Here is a 17,676-nt window from a genome sequence, read left to right on the forward strand (position 1 = left end):
TTAAACCTCTAATTTTGTGTTGAGAGTCAGACCCAATTCCATGGTTTTAGTTACGTCTCAAAGTTTCTTGTCTCTAAAGAAAAATAATTTGTTGCGGCATGATGCTTTCTTTAGGGAGAAGCCTGAGCAAGTTGCTTTAGTTGAGAGGATGCAGCTGGTACATCTAGCACTGGTAATGCTTGAAATTCTGGAATCTGTGGATGCTGGCTATAGTTTGTGTAGAATGGAATCATGTTGGGGGCTGAATGATAGCGTAAGTTATGGGAGAACTCTGCCCAAGGTAGAAGTTCGAACCAGTTGTCTTGTGACAAAGCAATATATAATCGAAGAAATGTCTCAAACTCCTAATTCTCTCTTTTGACTTGCCCATTGGTTTGGGGGCTATATGCAGAAGAAAACTTGAGTTTGAACTGCATGGCAGAACATAATGCCCGCCAGAATCTGGCGTCAAACTGAACACCACGATAAGAAACTATTTCCTGTGGCAGGCCATATAGTCTAAACATTTCTCGGAAGAAAATTTGGCTCCTGTCGGTAACCCAGTTGGGCCATTTTTGTAAAAAGATTGACCACTACTCAAATAGTGTTGTAATCTTTGGATTCCAGCAATTCAGTGATTAAGTCCATAGTTAGATGAGACCAAGGCTGAGTCGCTGTTGGTAGAGGTCATTGGAGTCCAGCAGATGGATGTCTGGTGGCACCACTGACGTTCCAGGAGGAGGAACTAGAGCCAAGGAGGTGGGGGCAAAGGCTATCTTTCGGGGAATCCTCCTCTTCTTCTTCTATTGTCACTGACATAGACAATGCGTCAGCCTTGGAATTTAGGGAGCCTGAATGATATTTGATTCTGAATTTGAATCTAGAAACAAAGAGAGACCATCTGGCTTGACGAAAGTTCAGACATTGGGCTGATTTCAGTTTTTTTGTGATTGGTATAAATTTTAATAGGATGCCTTGCACCTTCCACAATATATCTCCATTCGTCAAGGACTAGATTTATGGCTAGACGTTCTTGATCACTGATGGCATAATTTCTCTCCACTGGGGTAAATCTCCTGAAGAAAAACCCAAAAGGGTGGAGGTTCTTGTCTGAGGTATATTGTTATAGAACTGCCCCAACACCAATAGCTGATGCATCTACCTCTACAATAAAGGGTTCCTCTAATTCAGGTTGAAGGAGGACTAGCGCGGATATAAAGGCTTGTTTGAAATGTTGAAAAGCTGAGACTGCAGCTGGTGACCATTGTGCAAGGTGAGCCTCTTTTTTAGTTAGGGATGTGATCAAAGTGCTGAAAGACCCTGGATACAGAGGCCAAACACCATTATTAAATACTCGTAGTGGCCATCCCTGGTGTTGAAAGCGGTCTTCCACTCATCTCCTTCTCTTATTCTCTTCAAATTATAGGTTCCTCTTAGGTCTAATTTGGTAAAAACAGTGGCGCCTCGCACCCAATCGAACAGTTCTGTAATTAGAGATAATGGATATCTGTTCTTCAAAGTGATTTTATTCAATCCATGGTAGTCAATGCAAGGTGGAAGACCCCCATCATTTTTCACAAAAAAGAAGCCAACCCGTGCTGGAGAAGTAGAAGGCCAGATGGACCCTTTTTTGGATGTAATGGGGGGGGGGGGGGGGGGGGGGGAAGGTCCTATGGTATGGAAAGTGGGTGGAACCTGCTGGAATTGCATAAGACAGTTTCAATGATGGTGTGGCGGAAGTTTGTCAGTGGCCTGTTCAGAAAAGACATCCGAAAAATCCAGGTAGGCATCAGATAGAGTAGACAAAGGTTGTTCAGGTTGTGGTGAAGAAGACAAGGGGTTACTCACCGACCTTCACAGTGGTAAAACCCGAGTTAATCACTTGTGGGAGCAATTAGACCCAAAGCCAGAATCTGTGAGGTACTGTAGGCCAGTCAATATGTGAATTGTACGATTGGAGCCAGGGAAGGCCTAATACCAAGTACTGAGTGATGTGGGAGCGAACCAGGAATTCCATCTGCTCTTGATGTAAGACTCCAACCTTAAGTGTGAACACCTCAGTAGCATGACTAATAGTTTCTTCTTTGATACGACTCCCATTAACTGCAGTGAGAGATTGGCTGACTCAGGAATTTAAGAGGCAGGCTGAATTCTTGGACCACGTCTGAGAAGATAAAGTTACTGGCTGCCCTGGAGTCCCCCAAGACTGAATTCATGAGAGTTTGTTGAGATTTCTAGGGTTACTGTGATCACACAATCTGATTTAGGAGGATGTTTTGCTGTTACTCCCAACCTGACTCCTCTGGTACAGGTTAGGGCCGACTGTTTCCGGCTGAGAATAAAAGGTTTCAAGAAATAATCAGGGGAAGTGCAATACAGGCATAGTCTCTTTCTGTGACACCAAAGATGTTCATCCTCTGTGAGTCGTGAGGAGGAACAGCTCTCACTCTGGACTGTTACCCTCTGCTTCTCTCGACATTCTGTTCATGAAGTCGTAGGTCGATCTTGATGCAGAAAGAAATGATATCATCCAAGTGGTCTGGTAAGTCCCTGGTGGCCAACTTGTCTTTTAGCCTATCGGACAATCCATTCAGGAAAGCTGCCTTAAGAGCATCGTTGTTCTACTGTACCTCAGAAGCCAGGGTTTGGAACTGAATTACGTACTGCCCTACTGGGCGGGTCCCTTGATGCCACAGTGCCAGCAGTAACACACCAATGCAGCCATTCGATCTGGAAAATGAGTTACATGATGTCAGTGTAATCGGGTGACTGCCTCTGGCTGCTGGCTGAGTGCGGCCTGAATTCTGTAGTATAGAGCATAAAATTCACAGTATCCCCCAAGCTGATGCTCCCACCACTCATATATGTGCCCTAAGTGTACAACGGTCTTTAACTGCATAGGAATTCGTTTTAAGTTTTAACAAGTACAAAGTTGCAGGTGATGCACAACTGTATACAGCTTCAGACTCATTCGCACACAGGGCCTGACTCTGAGAAGTTTGATGTTTAGAGATCACTCGATGGTGCCCCCAAGCTGCAGCGCCATTTGGAGAAGTGATCGGCGCTGCATGCGTTTCTAGAGTTGTCACTCTGAGTCTTAGGACTGCAGCAGCTACACCTCCAGCCATACTTGCTGACCTTTGGGCTGCCCCCTCCCCGACACAGCGGGGGGGGGGTGGGCAAAGGCACAGAATAAGTGGGTGGTGTGTGATGGCATGATCATGCCATCTGTACCGCCCACTTCAGCTCAGGGAAACTTGCCCAGTGTTTTGGTCATCTGGCATACCACCTGATTTACGTGAGCCTTCCAATCGATTCCAGAGAATAGACAAGTACAGTATGCCTCCAGCACATCTCAACATGGATATGAAGAGTTTGATAGACAGAGATAGGGGGAGAGCAGGGCCGGCTACTAGCACCCCGAGCAAAAAAAAAAATATTTAGTCACACTGTCCTTTATTACATTTTAATATGCTAACAAACCCAGGATTCAACCCATTGCCTGTGACATTGCAGACAATCTATACATTGAGCTATCTGCCCTTGCATAAAAAGATAAATTATAAGCTAGAGAATTCTAACTAGTTGAAGCTTACCTTGCACTTAGTGAAAAAATTATCAGCATTACAGCTGAACAGATCTATGTAGCGTGTAGCTGCAAGAGATTGGATGTGTGGCTGCACACTACATAGATCTGCTCAATTACAATGCTGATTTTTATTTATTTTTTTACAAAGTACCAGTAGCTTCATACAGTGTTAATAGTTTTTATGCTTGATCAAAAAGCTCAATGCGTAGGGTGTTTGACTGGAATGCAACAGGTTGTAGGTTTGAATCCTGGGTATGGCAGTATATTGAAATGTGTTATTTAACAAAGGGTATTGTAACTAAATAACAACGAGCTCTCAAGTTAAGTGCATGAATGTGGTATAAAGGGGATTTGTGTCCAAATCCATTTTCTTGCAGTGGTCTATAAATGTGTGTGTATTATATAGGGGCATCATAGCATGGGTTTCCTATGGGATCAGTCTTGCCAAGCCCCCTCCCCACAAAGCATGTCCCTATTGGAAAAAACGGGTGGGGGTGGTGGTGGGGGGTGGGGGGGGAGTTGGGCAATTCTCTCTCTGGCACAGGGCACCAAAAAGTCTAGTTACGGCTCTGCACTAGTATGTATACCGTGCCAACCACAGACATAAATCCTACTGATAAAGGGCATTCTTAAACATACTACCTGCACACTGCACTGCAGAGAATACACAGAATTCAACTATTAATGAAGCTTTTGTCATGTGAATCTCATGATATTTATTATAACTACAATATCTAACATCTATAGTAGAAGCAGTATTTACATCTGCGATCTCATTATTATCTTTTATTTATATGGCACCACATAATGTCTACAACAAAGTACAGAAACAGTGTGAATAAAACAAGAAGAAAGTACAGAACATTGCAGGACATGGACATAGTTTATAAACACTGCTGCATCAGCAGTCATAGTACTCAAATAAGTAGAAAGGTGGCAGAACCCAAGGGCTAGATGCACCTTGTAGGTAGTGGGGAGGAGACGATGATATGAGCAAGGGAAGAAAAAGCACACGAGGTAAGAGGGCCCTGCTTGTGAGAGCTTAGATTCTAAAGGGGAGCAGCTGACAGACAGGGGTTACACAGTAGAGACAGAGGGCCTAAGCCAGACCTGATTGCAGCAGCACCATTTTTCTCTAATGGGCAAAACCATGTGCACTGCAGGTGTGGCAGATATAACATTTGCAGAGAGAGTTAGATTTGGGTGGGTTATTTTGTTCTGTGCAGGGTAAATACTGGCTGCTTTTCTTTTCATTGCAATTTAGATTTCAGTTTAAACACACCCCACCCAAATCTAACTCTCCCTGCACATGTTATATCTGCCCCACATGCAGTGCACATGGTTTTGCCCATCAAAGAACAATTTTGCTGCTGCGATCAGGTCTGAATTAGGCCCAGAGAGTGAGTAGTATAGAGCAGCGGGTTAGGATGAGAGCATTAAGGTTTGATAAAGAAGTGGGCCTCGAGAGCCCATTTGAAGTTTTGTAGAAAGGTGGAGATTCTGATAGGGAAAGAGTATTCCAGTGGTAGGAAGCAGCATGAGCAAAATCTTGGAGGCTGCGGTGGGAGAAAGTATTCAGCTGGAGAAGTGGGTGGCAGTGTGAAGGGAGATATGGGGGGTCATTCCGTTCCGAGATGATCGTAGCTGTGCTTAATTTAGCACAGCTACGATCGTAAACTCAGATATGCGGAGGGACGCCCAGCACAGGGCTAGTCCGCCCCGCATGTCAGTACCGCCGCTCCCCCCCCCCCCCCCCGCACAAATACAAAAGCATTGCACAGAGGCGATGCCTTTGTATCTGTGGAGTAACTACCGGCCACGCCTGCGTTGGCCGGACCGCGCCTACTAAACGGCGGCTTAACGCCACCGTTCAGCCCCCTCCCGCCCAGCGACCGCCTCTGTCTCAGAGGCGATTGCTGGGTACCGACGACTGCCATGCGCCGGCGCACTGCGGCGCATGCGCAGTTCCGACCCGATCGCTGCGACAAACTGCAGCGAGCGATAGGGTCAGAATGACCCCCATGGTCAGAGATGTAAACAGGAGAACATTCGGTGAGTGTGAGAAGTTTGAATTGGGTTCAGAAGGGGAACCAGTGTAAGGCTTGTCTGAGAGGGGAGGCAGATGTAGTACGTTTGGAGGGAAAGATGATTCAGACTGCAGCATTGAGTACAGATTGAAGTGCAGAGAGTTGGGACCCAGGGAGGCCAAATAAGAGGAGGTTATAGTCAGTACCGTAACTAGACATTTTGGCGCTGTATGCAAGAAACGGCATCGGCGCCCCCCCTCTATGTAAAACGGGCAGTGTGCGCGAAAAATATAGAGGCGTGGCTTCATGGAGAAGGGGTGTGGCCACAAAATAATACCAATTCATATTACGGTGCATAGTAGTCTCCATTATTCAAATTACACCACACAGTAGCACCACTACACCAGGTAGAGCCCCTTTTACACATTACAGCAGACAGCATGCCCTTTTGTACACATTACGGCAGACGGCATCCCCTTTTTACACATTACGGCAGCCAGCGCCCCCTTTTTTACACATTACGGCAGACAGCATCCCCTTTTTTACACATTACGGCAGACAGCGTCCCCCTTTTTACACATTATGGCAAACAGCGTCCCCTTTTTACACATTATGGCAGCCAGTCCCCCTTTTTACACATTACGGCAGACAGTGTCCCCCTTATTACACATTACGGCAGACAGCGTCCCCCTTTTCACACATTACGGCAGACAGCGTCCCCGGATTCACCTGTGCTCAAGCATGGAAATCGTGAAAACCTGACCTGTCAGAGCCCTCTTAGTATACACACTTGTAGCTCTGCTGTAACCTCACATACAGTATACATGCATGGTGCCCCTATCTCCGCACAGAGACACTGACTTGCCTGGTCTTGCATCTCTGGGAGAGGTCTTCAAACCCGCCATCTCCTCCAGCTGGACCATGTCAGCCGGCACGGCGGCGCTGCGATGAGGGCAGACAGGGTGGCACTGGAAGCCGTGTGGCGGAGACACACTGGCACAGTGGCATAACTTCATCCCGATTGCCCGGAGGCAAGATCAATCCTGGTGCCCCTCCTACCTCAATTATATAAAGTGCAAGATAGTGTAGTAATGTCTTTATAATAGCTTAATACACCTCTAGTGCTACTACATACATATATACACAGCACTGGATGTGTGTCTAATCTATTTTAAAGATACTACTACACTGTGTGACCAGGAATATAGATTGACACGCTCCGCCACACTGGGGTAGGGAGGGGGGAAGGGGTTAGGTTCTGGAGGGGGGAAGGCTGCTGGAGGGGAGGGTTAAAGATAGGCTGCGGGGGAGGGGAGGGTAATTGACAGGCTGCAGGGCAGGAGGGTTAGGGTTAATCACTAGGGGGAGGGTTAGGCTGCGGGACAGGAGGGTTAGACACTAAGAGGAGGGTTAGACTGCAGGACAGGAGGGTTAGGCACTAGGGGTATAGGCTGCGGGACGGGAGGGTTAGACACTAGGGGGAGGGTTAGACTGCAGGACGGAAGGGTTAGACACTAGGAGGAGGGTTAGGCTGCAGGACAGGAGGGTTAGGCACTAGGGGTAAAGGCTGCGGGACAGGAGGGTTAGACACTAGGAGGAGGGTTAGACTGCAGGACAGGAGGGTTAGGCACTAGGGGTATAGGCTGCGGGATGGGAGAGTTAGACACTAGGAGGGGGGTTAGACTGCAGGACAGGAGGGATAGACACCAAGAGGAGGGTTAGACTGCAGGACAGGAGGGTTAGGCACTAGGGGTATAGCCTGCGGGACAGGAGGGTTAGACACTAGGAGGAGGGTTAGACTGCAGGACAGGAGGGTTAGGCACTAGGGGTATAGGCTGCGGGACGGGAGGGTTAGACACTAGGAGGAGGGTTAGACTGCAGGACAGGAGGGTTAGGCACTAGGGGTATAGGCTGCGGGACGGGAGGGTTAGACACTAGGGGGAGGGTTAGACTGCAGGACGGGAGGGTTAGACACCAGGAGGAGGGTTAGACTGCAGGACAGGAGGGTTAGGCACTAGGGGTATAGGCTGCGGGACAGGAGGGTTAGACACTAGGAGGGTTAGACTGCAGGACAGGAGGGTTAGGCACTAGGGGTATAGGCTGCGGGACGGGAGGGTTAGACACTAGGAGGAGGGTTAGATTGCAGGACAGGAGGGTCAGGCACTAGGGGTATAGGCTGCGGGACAGGAGGGTTAGACACTAGGAGGAGGGTTAGACTGCAGGACAGGAGGGTTAGGCACTAGGGGTATAGGCTGTGGGACGGGAGGGTTAGGCACTAGGGGCAGGGATAGGGTTAGGCTGTGGGATGGGAAAGTTAAGGTTAGGCACTAGGGGTAGGGTTAGGCTGCGGAATGGTAGGGTTAAGCATTAGGGGAAGGGTTAGACTATGGGAGGGGAGGGATAGGTACTAGGGTGAGGTATAGTGTTAGGCTGTGGGAGGGGACTGTGGGAGGGGAGGGTTAGGCACTAGGGGGAAGGTTAGGCTGTAGGATGGGAGGGTTAGGGTTAGGCACTAGGGGCAGGGTATGGCTGCCAGATGGAAGGGTTAGGCACTAGGGGGAGGGTTAGGGTTAGACACTAGGGGGGAGGGTAGGGCTGCTGGATGGGAGGGTTAGGGTTAAACAATAGGAGGTTAGGCTGCGGGATGGGAGGAAACGGGCACTAAGGGGAGGGTTAGGGTTAGACACTAGGGGGGAGGGTATGGCTGCTGGATGGGAGGGTTAGGGTTAAACAATAGGAGGTTAGGCTGCGGGATGGGAGGAAACGGGCACTAGGGGGAGGGTTAGGGTTAGACACTAGGGGGGAGGGTATGGCTGCTGGATGTGAGGGTTAGGGTTAAACAATAGGGGGTTAGGCTGCGGGATGGGAGGAAACGGGCACTAAGGGGAGGGTTTGGCTGCAGGATGGGAGGGTAAGGTTTGTATATATTACTATAAGGGCTAACACTTGTATCACTCTATGTGAGAAGTGGCACAATGTAACAGACCTGTCCGCAGTCTTCAAGTCCAGCTCTGCAGGCTTCAATCTATTTCAGGCACAGCAGGTGGTGAGCTCACTTTTCCGCCTCTTGCTGATTGCCTTTGATCTGACAACTCCATGGGGCTGGGCACCAGATGCAGTGAAGGATGACTGGCCCAGTCCTGCTCTTAATTAGAACCCCAGCGCCTGATAAAAGTGACACTTTTAGCGCTGTATGCGCTGCAGCTCTGCCTCTCCCGACACCTTCCGGCAGTTCCCTCCCACTCCACTGCGCTCTGTCAGACTCCGCCTCGCCTCAGGCACCGTCACAAGTGCTGCCGCTGCCTTACAGCTACTCTCCTTGCGCTGGTCTCGTCACCGTTCCATATCGTTCAGGGGCAGTTCTATTTAACCCCCCTGTCTGCATGCCTCCATTCTGCCTCTGAGGTCACAACTGACCAGCCAGGGCGGGTGAAAGTCCTGGGCTGGCTCACCACGCGCTGGCGGATGGGCAGTGGGAGCACAGGGGGAATATACGCTCTAACTAGGTGTGCGCTGTGGGCAATGCCCTTTCTGCACACACCTAGTTACGGCGCTGGTTATAGTAATCCAGTCTGTAGAAGACCAGTAGGTGGATGAGATCTTCGTTGCCTCCAGGGTGAGAAAGGGTCTGTTCCTGGAGATCATTTTGAGATAGAAACAGTAGGACTGTGAAAGGTACTAAATGTGTGGTTTGAAGGAGAAGGAGGATCCAGATATAACTCCAACACAGCGCACTTGCAGGCTAGAGGAGATGCTGTCATTAGATTGGACAACAAGGAGGAAATATCAGAGAGTTAGTTGGAGATACAAGTGAGAAAGTTGGAAAGGTCAGGGGAGAAGTATATCTGAGTGCAATCAGCATAGATATGATATTGGGGATCACCTAGAGAAGATGTGTAGAAGGAGAAATCCAAGAACAGAGATTTAGGGCACACCTACAGCTAATGGAAGTATGTGTGTTGGGAAGGGGGGGGGGGGGAGTTATGAGAGGAGATGCATAAAGAAAGGAAAGAAAGTTCAGAGAGATAGGAGGACAGCGGGAGTAGGGCAGTTGTATGCAGATGGAGGGAGTGAAGGATTTGCAGAAGAAGAGGGTGTTTCACAGTGTTAAATCGGCAGAGAGATTGAGGAGAAGTAGCAGAAAGTAGTAGCCCTTGCATTTTGCAGCAAGGAGGTCATTACTGACTACTGAAGCAGTTTCTGTGTAGTGGAGAGGACGAAAGCCAGATTAAAATGGGTCAGCAGGGAGTGAGGAAAGAAAGGCAGTAAGGAGGTTGTAGACGATATGCTCAAGGAGTTTGGATGCAAAGGGGAGGAGGGAAATTGAGCGGTAGTTAGAGCTTCAGAATCAAAGTTGTGTGTTTTAAGAGTGGGGGAGACAAGAACATGCTTGAATGAAGAGGGAGCAGTGCCTGATGTGAGGGACAGAATGACAAGAGAACAAGATGGGAACAGACAACAGGGGAGAGGGAACAGAGGAGGAAGGAAGGGATAGGTCAAAGAGGGAAGTGGAAGGGGGCGAGGATTGAATTAGGACCATGACTTAAGGGGACATGTACTAAGCAGTGATAAAAGTGGAGAAGTGAGCCAGTGGAGAAGTGCCCATGGCAACCAATCAGCATTGACGTAACATTTATAATTTCCATACTACAAAAGTATACAGAGCTTCTGATTGGTTGCCATGGGCAACTTCTCCACTGGCTCACTTCTCCACTTTTATCACTGCTTAGTATATGTCCCCCTAAATCTCCAGAAACTGAGACGAAAGAAGTCAGAGTTGGTATAAGGGATGGGGAAGGAAGGGGATGGGGTGCTGAAGATATGGTGGGATGTGATGTCCTGACGTATTCAATCTAAGATATGAAGTGGGTGATTAAGTCAAGGATAGAGAGTGAGGAAAGGAAGAGCAAAGGAAGGCGTTAAAGGTGGCAGAGACAACGGAGTCAGAGAAGTGATGAGATGTCTTGAAATAAGACTGTTCAGAGAGGATGAGGCCAGCACTGTAGGCCAAAAGCATAAATTTGAAATTGGGGAAGTCTGTGTAAGAAGAACGGGAACCTGCATCTGCTTTGGAGACTTCTCCACTGTTGCTCGGTGGTTCCAGAACAATTTTAGACAAACACTCATCAGCCACAACAATAAAACCACTGCGACCTGTGGGTGGGACAGCGAGATAGTGTCCGAATAGCGGGACCGTCCTGCCGGAATCAGGACAGTCAGGAGATATGGGCAAGTGGAGGTGTTACTCATAACAACCAGATTCTAGCTTTCATTTTACAGACTGTACTAGATAAAGCAAAGCTAGAATCTAATTAATTGCTATGGACAACACCCCTCCACTTGTCCTCCTTAAAATGTTTGATACATCTCCCCCTTGAAAATAAAACATGCGGACACAATGAAATGACAATATAAAAAATAACAACCCCTTGTCCTCCTTAAAATGTTTGATACATCTCCCCCTTGAAAATAAAACATGCGGACACAATGAAATGACAATATAAAAAATAACAACCCCTTTATTTTGCAGTGCCCCCCTCCCCTCCAGCCTCTCTGTCTCTGTGGCTCTGTGTCAGTGGGAGTAACACCCATGTGACAGCGCGCCGGGCAATGGCTGTGCTTGCTGGCGAAACTCCCACTCCCCGCCCACGGGTGCGTCACGGCACCGGCGTGACACAGACACTGTCAAACATGAGGCGCTTTATAGTGAGTGACCTTCTGTGGCCGCGGTGCCTTCTCCCCGCTCCGAGCAGCGCTGTGCCCCGGCATCCCTAACACCGGTTACAGAGCCCCCCAGATGGCTGCCGTGGAGCTGGCGGAGGGGGTGACCGGCAGGAGAGCCAGGCTGCTGCCCCGGGGAAGCTGGCTGCTGCCCACCTGCATCCTCTGCGCTAACGGCTTCTTCACCAACCTCCGGCCCTCCGAGCCCTTCCTCACCCCGTACCTGCTCGGCCCGGACAAGAACCTCACCGAGAGACAGGTGGGCACATCGTACCTATGCAGTAATGTATGATAGCTGCGCCATGCTGACTGCAGGCGCCATGTGACTGTCTTGTGCTGGGGAATATCTGTGAAATGGTGCCCATACACTTATGAGATTATCGGTTCTAGCCTTCGATTTCGACCACATCTGTGAGAAAAATCAAAGGATTGTATGCACATTTTAGTACCTTTTGACACGATGTGCGGGCACGCCGGGTGAATATCGCGTCTCAAGATACTATGTGCTGCACTTAATATTTATCGAATCACAGTGCGATCGCATGTGTTACTGGAGAAAGTAGAAACACATGCTATATATCGCTGTGCGATGGGCACCCGCCAGGAGCGTCCAGAGGCCGCTCCCACTCGGTGGTGACGTGCCCATCACGTGATTACCATGCGATCTATCGCATGACCGCATGGTAATCGTTTTGGCAGTTCAGGTGCGATGCCCTGCGATGTGGTATCGCACAAGTGTATGGGCACATAACATGTAACCTGTGCAGCACAGGAGGCATTTGCAAATGGATAATAAGTGCACATGACTGTTCTCTGTTGGTGGGTGAAGCACATACTCTGCTGTGTATTGGCCCTCATTCCGAGTTGTTCGCTCGTTATTTTTTTCTCGCAACGGAGCGATTAGTCGCTAATGCGCATGCGCAATGTTCGCAGTGCGACTGCGCCAAGTAAATTTGCTAATAAGTTTGGTATTTTACTCACGGCTTTATGAGGAAATTTCTTCGTTCTGGTGATCGGAGTGTGATTGACAGGAAGTGGGTGTTTCTGGGCGGAAACTGGCCGTTTTATGGGTGTGTGTGTAAAAACGCAGCAGTTTCTGGGAAAAACGCGGGAGTGTCTGAAGAAACGGGGGAGTGTCTTGGCGAACGCTGGGTGTGTTTGTGACGTCAAACCAGGAACGAAACTGACTGAACTGATCGCAGTGGCAGAGTAAGTCTGGAGCTACTCAGAAACTGCTAAGAAATATCTATTCGCAATTCTGCTAATCTTGCGTTCGCAATTCTACTATGCTAAGATTCACTCCCAGTAGGCGGCGGCTTAGTGTGTGCAAAGCTGCTAAAAGCAGCTAGCGAGCGAACAACTCGGAATGAGGGCCCTTGTGTAAGAGAGCAGCTTGTCCCACATGCATGGCCAGACACAATCAAATTATTACTCAGTCACTGTGATGGTATGGCCAGTGCCAAATCTAGGGGTCTGTTTACTAAGCATTGGCGAGAGATAAAGTACCAGCCAATCCGCTAACTGCCATGTTACAGGTTGTGTTTGAAAAATTATGGTTAGTAGCTGATTGGTTGGTACTTTAGCGCTGTACACTTTATCTTTCTCTACAAGGCTTAGTAAATACACTCCTAAGGTTCTCATGGGCCTGGAGCTGAAATTTATAAAGGGCCTATTGTGTGCTGACGCAAGGGGTGTGGCCAGCATGGTGCATGCATACAGGCATAATACTTACCAAGTTTAATACACAAACTGGGCAATCCATGGCGCTGCTTCACCGCTCATGATGACATCATAGGTCTCGCAAAATTTGGCATCACGGAGCATTCACACCACAAGTGAGCAAAAAATGTGTATGGGATCCTGCGGCAGTGTGGGCGGTCCAGTGTGGGTATTTAGCCTGGTTACTATTATGTGTGTAAGCACCCTGACGAAAATTTGAAGCTTGCACCTACATAATATCAAGAACATTGATACTATGTAGAGTGTCGGGCTGTTTGTACTGCATGTATGTATGTATATATATATATATATATATATATATATATATATATATATATATATATATAATCTCTCTCTCTCTCTCTCTCTGAGTGCGCTATAGATGGTCGTACTAATTAATCACATCCGTCTGATTGGTCTACACAACATTTCAAAGACTCAGTTTTTACTATGTATTGTAAAAAAAAGAATTTTTACACCAAGTGTAAAGACACAGAATAGTTTTTCAGGCTTTTAGACAATACAATTCACATCATAATGCAGTATACGTCCAATATAGGCACAGTGTTATTGGCTGAGTTTCACAACAAATGGCGACAGATGGATATAGTACTTGAAAGAACCCGATGCGTTTCGTCCCTTTCAGGGACTTCCTCAGGGGTATATATCTAAACAATAAAATATTTATATTAACTTTAAAAGTTAATAAATATATATATATATATATATATATATATATATATATATTATTGTTTAGATGTATACCCCTGAGGAAGTCCCTGAAAGGGACGAAACGCATTGGGTTCTTTCAAGTACTATATCCATCTGTCACCATTTGTTGTGAATATAACTCAGCCAATAACACTGTGCCTATATTGGATGTATACTGATTATGGTGTGAATTGTATTGTCTAAAAACCTGAAAAACTATTCTGTGTCTTTACACTTGTGTAGACCAATCAGACGGATGTGATTAATTAGTACGACCATCTATAGCTCACTCGGATCTCTTTTCCATATCTCTATTCTTTGAACCTTGCCTAGCAGGAGGTTCTTTCTGTGGTGCAGCTCAGTCCACACTCACACAGCACCATAGGGTCCCCATTATATATATATATATATATATATATATATATATATATATATATATATATATATATATATATATATATATATATATATATATATATATATATATATATATATATATATATATATATATATATATATATATATACACATACATACATACATACATACATACATACATACATACATACACACACACACACACACACACACACACACACACACACATACACACATACACACATATATATATATGTGTTTGTTGTGTACACTTCCCAACATTTTACAGTGGGAAAAAGCAGGTAATTAAAGTCTGCAACATAAACTATACAATTTCTTCAATTTTCCAGAAAATATTTTCAGATGCTGACTATAATGATATGCCACTTTGCAAATACAGACCCAAAATCTGCAGCTAATGATCATAATAATTTCAGACACTTGTGGATCTACGTCTGTAAATGTAATGGAGGTATTAGTTGAATAATTTGTTTCTAAAATTGTCTTTTTTTTTCTTTTTTCTTTTTTCCTCCCTCATTTCTAGGTATTTAATGAAATCTATCCTGTTTGGACATATTCTTACCTGATCTTGTTGTTCCCTGTATTTCTAGCTACGGACTATCTGCGATATAAGCCTGTAATTCTTCTGCAGGGGCTGAGTCTGATAATTACCTGGTTTATGCTTCTCTATGCTCAAGGAGCTCTGGCTGTCCAGTTTCTTGAGTTTTTCTATGGCATGTCAACAGCAACAGAGATTGCCTATTACTCTTATATCTACAGTATGGTAGAGCCTGGAGTGTACCAGAAAGTGACTAGCTATTGTCGCATTGCCACATTAACGGGCTTCACTGTCGGTTCTGTTACAGGACAGGTCCTGGTTTCTGTGGCCAACTGGTCTTTGTTTAGTTTGAACGTCATTTCCTTAATTAGTGTTTCGGTTGCATTTGCTGCAGCATGGTTTTTACCTATGCCCATGAAAAGCCTTTTCTTCCACCAAACCCTAAATGGCAACAAAGACAGCACAGACCACTGTAGAAGACACATTATTAAAAATGGTGCCTTGGCGTGTGCAGCTACAACGGAGGAGATGGAAGCACAAGTCCCCCTCAATGCAGACAGTGCTGCAGCACAGGTAACTGATTTGTATGAATATACATGTGTGTGTCAGTTTACAGTTTCATGTAAAACCCAATAGTACGTCTGTATTAGCTTATCACTTGTATGGACACTGGCGTATCTATAATAGGCGCAGTGTGTGCGGTGCACACGGGCCCCTGAGTACAGAGGGGGCCCACACTGCACCCATTTCTTCTATACTTACCTTTCCGGCGTCCATCGGTGACTGTGTGTGCCATCACCGCCCCTACTAGCGCACTGAGCGCTTCAGACTCTGGCACAGTGCCAGAGTGCACAGTGCATGCGCAGGACTCCGGAAAGATGGCGCGGCGGCCATTTTTCGGAGTCCTGCGCATGCACTGTAGACTCTGGCACTGTGCCAGAGTCTCAACGCTGACGGTGGCGGACACCGGCGGTGACTGCTACAGGAGAGGAGGGGGCCCACACACGGGTCCCCTCCTCTCTAGAAACGCAGCTGTTTATGGATTAGCATGTTTGGTGGTACATATGGCAAAACAGATTTTATGGTTTCTTATTAACAGGCATCTGTAGCTTCCAAGTACTCAAACATATATCCTATCTAAAAATTGGCAGCTTATGATCCTGACTTAAATGCATTCACCATTTAGTAATACGGATAAGTTACGTTTTTTTTTTTTTTTTTGACTCTCTAGACGTAGGCAGTGTGACGGGTTTTGCAGAACAGAAGTTCTCCGCTACCCCTAATAGAGCACATAATTTTCCTCTACAGCTGAAATGGATAGGTTTGGTAGGCTATGTTGAAGGTGACCATATTGTCGTTCATAATGTCAATGAGAATGTCCACATGGTACTAATATTGACAGACTACATGTTGACACTGTTGAAATGTGGATATGGTAATAATTGTCGGCAATCTTTCTCAGGTATCAATAACCCTAATGGCAATTTTTAAATTTTCACTATGTCGACATTTTGTCTACTTTACTATTCCTAGATGTCAACATTTTAACTCGTGACACAATGAAGGTCAGCATACTAACTGTATACCAAAATGGATATACCCTCTCCTAAGGCATACGCCCCTTGTATTCATAGTATTGGACTGACGGGAATGTACTGTAACAAAAGTACCAATAGTTATTTGCTGCAGCCACTTTTATAACAAGTGTGTCTTGGTTGCTATTGGTATAAACACCTTGTTCAACAATCATGTGAGAAACAGACAAGTCATGTCAGTGTGACTATACAGCATGAGGGAGTCATTTTATAAATGTGTTGCTTAACCTTTGCTTCTGAGAAGCCAATCTGCACACAACCGGTATTGTTAATCTGCCATGTTCTAGCAGTGCTGTCAGTGTGATCGCTTTATAAGTCATTTATTTGTTGCCAGGGAGCCTGCTGTTGGCAGCACATTCTTTATGTATTTTTGTAGTTTCATTTAAAATGTAACATGTACCTGCCTGCTACACAAAGTGAGCCACCCTCTGTTTGATGAACCAATTTATCAGAAACTTGTTGCGCCACTACGGCCTGAGAGTCTCGGACTTCACCCGTTTCTGGTAAACATCTTGGGCTACAACCTAGCTGCCTCCTTGTCAGAAAGTTATGGGGACACTTGCTTGACCACCTTGCTAATGTGGTGTATTTGGCTTTTGTTGTAAGTATAAACTCCTGTTTTATTATTTGGAATTCTAAAAAGGTTGTTTTATTTCATAGCATACGGATAAGAAGAGGGTTAATTTAAAGAATGTACTAAGAATACTATGGAAGGATTTCGTGCACTGCTACTCGTCCCGCACACTCCTCTGCTGGTCAATTTGGTGGGCCTTATCTACGTGTGGATACTTCCAAGTGATCAATTATTCCCAGGGATTATGGGAAAAAGTTGCACCATCATCCTATTCCGATATCTACAATGGCAGCGTGGAAGCGGTTTCTACTCTTCTAGGTAACTTTGTTTTGTTCCATTATATTTACAGAGAAAACTGATATGAATTATATTGTATGACTCAACAGTTTTTTTTTATTTTTATGCTGACTCAAAGAATGTTACCATACCATTTGAGTTACAGTTGTACAGGTGAAATTAACATGCTGAAGGCCTTAGTTGGAATTGTTCCCAACTCTAACTAACGAGTGTATAGTGTTCTTGCTCGGTTGTGGGCAGGGTTCCTATGCGCATGCCTGAGAAGTGTGCATGGTCGGGAGGAGGGAGGGGGGTGCCCAGCACGTACTGACATGTCGGGCTGCGCCCAAGCCCTCCCCTCACTGTGAATAGATGTCATGCGCACAGCATTTGTTCGGGTGGTATTCAGTATGCCAGCTGTTGGGGTCCCGGCGCTCAGTATACCGGTGCCGGAATCCCGACACCCGGCATACAGACAACTATTCTCCTTCTTGGGGTCCACGACCCCCCTGGAGGGAGAATAAATAGTGTAGCGCGCCACCGTGCCC

General features: G+C 46.4%; 1 protein-coding gene across 1 annotated transcript in view; it reads left to right on the top strand.

Moving 5' to 3' along the window:
• The first annotated feature begins 11,209 nt into the window (after positions 1–11,209).
• SLC19A2 (solute carrier family 19 member 2) overlaps positions 11,210–17,676 on the top strand; it is a 35,437-nt gene continuing 28,970 nt past the window's right edge. The window contains exons 1-3 of the mRNA XM_063955645.1: positions 11,210–11,575; positions 14,669–15,256; positions 16,939–17,170. Coding sequence (XP_063811715.1) covers positions 11,393–11,575; positions 14,669–15,256; positions 16,939–17,170 — 1,003 coding nt within the window. The 5' untranslated portion in view covers positions 11,210–11,392. The remainder of the gene's footprint in view (positions 11,576–14,668; positions 15,257–16,938; positions 17,171–17,676) is intronic.

Source organism: Pseudophryne corroboree, chromosome 2, assembly GCF_028390025.1.
Source record: "Pseudophryne corroboree isolate aPseCor3 chromosome 2, aPseCor3.hap2, whole genome shotgun sequence".
Lineage (NCBI taxonomy): Eukaryota > Metazoa > Chordata > Amphibia > Anura > Myobatrachidae > Pseudophryne > Pseudophryne corroboree.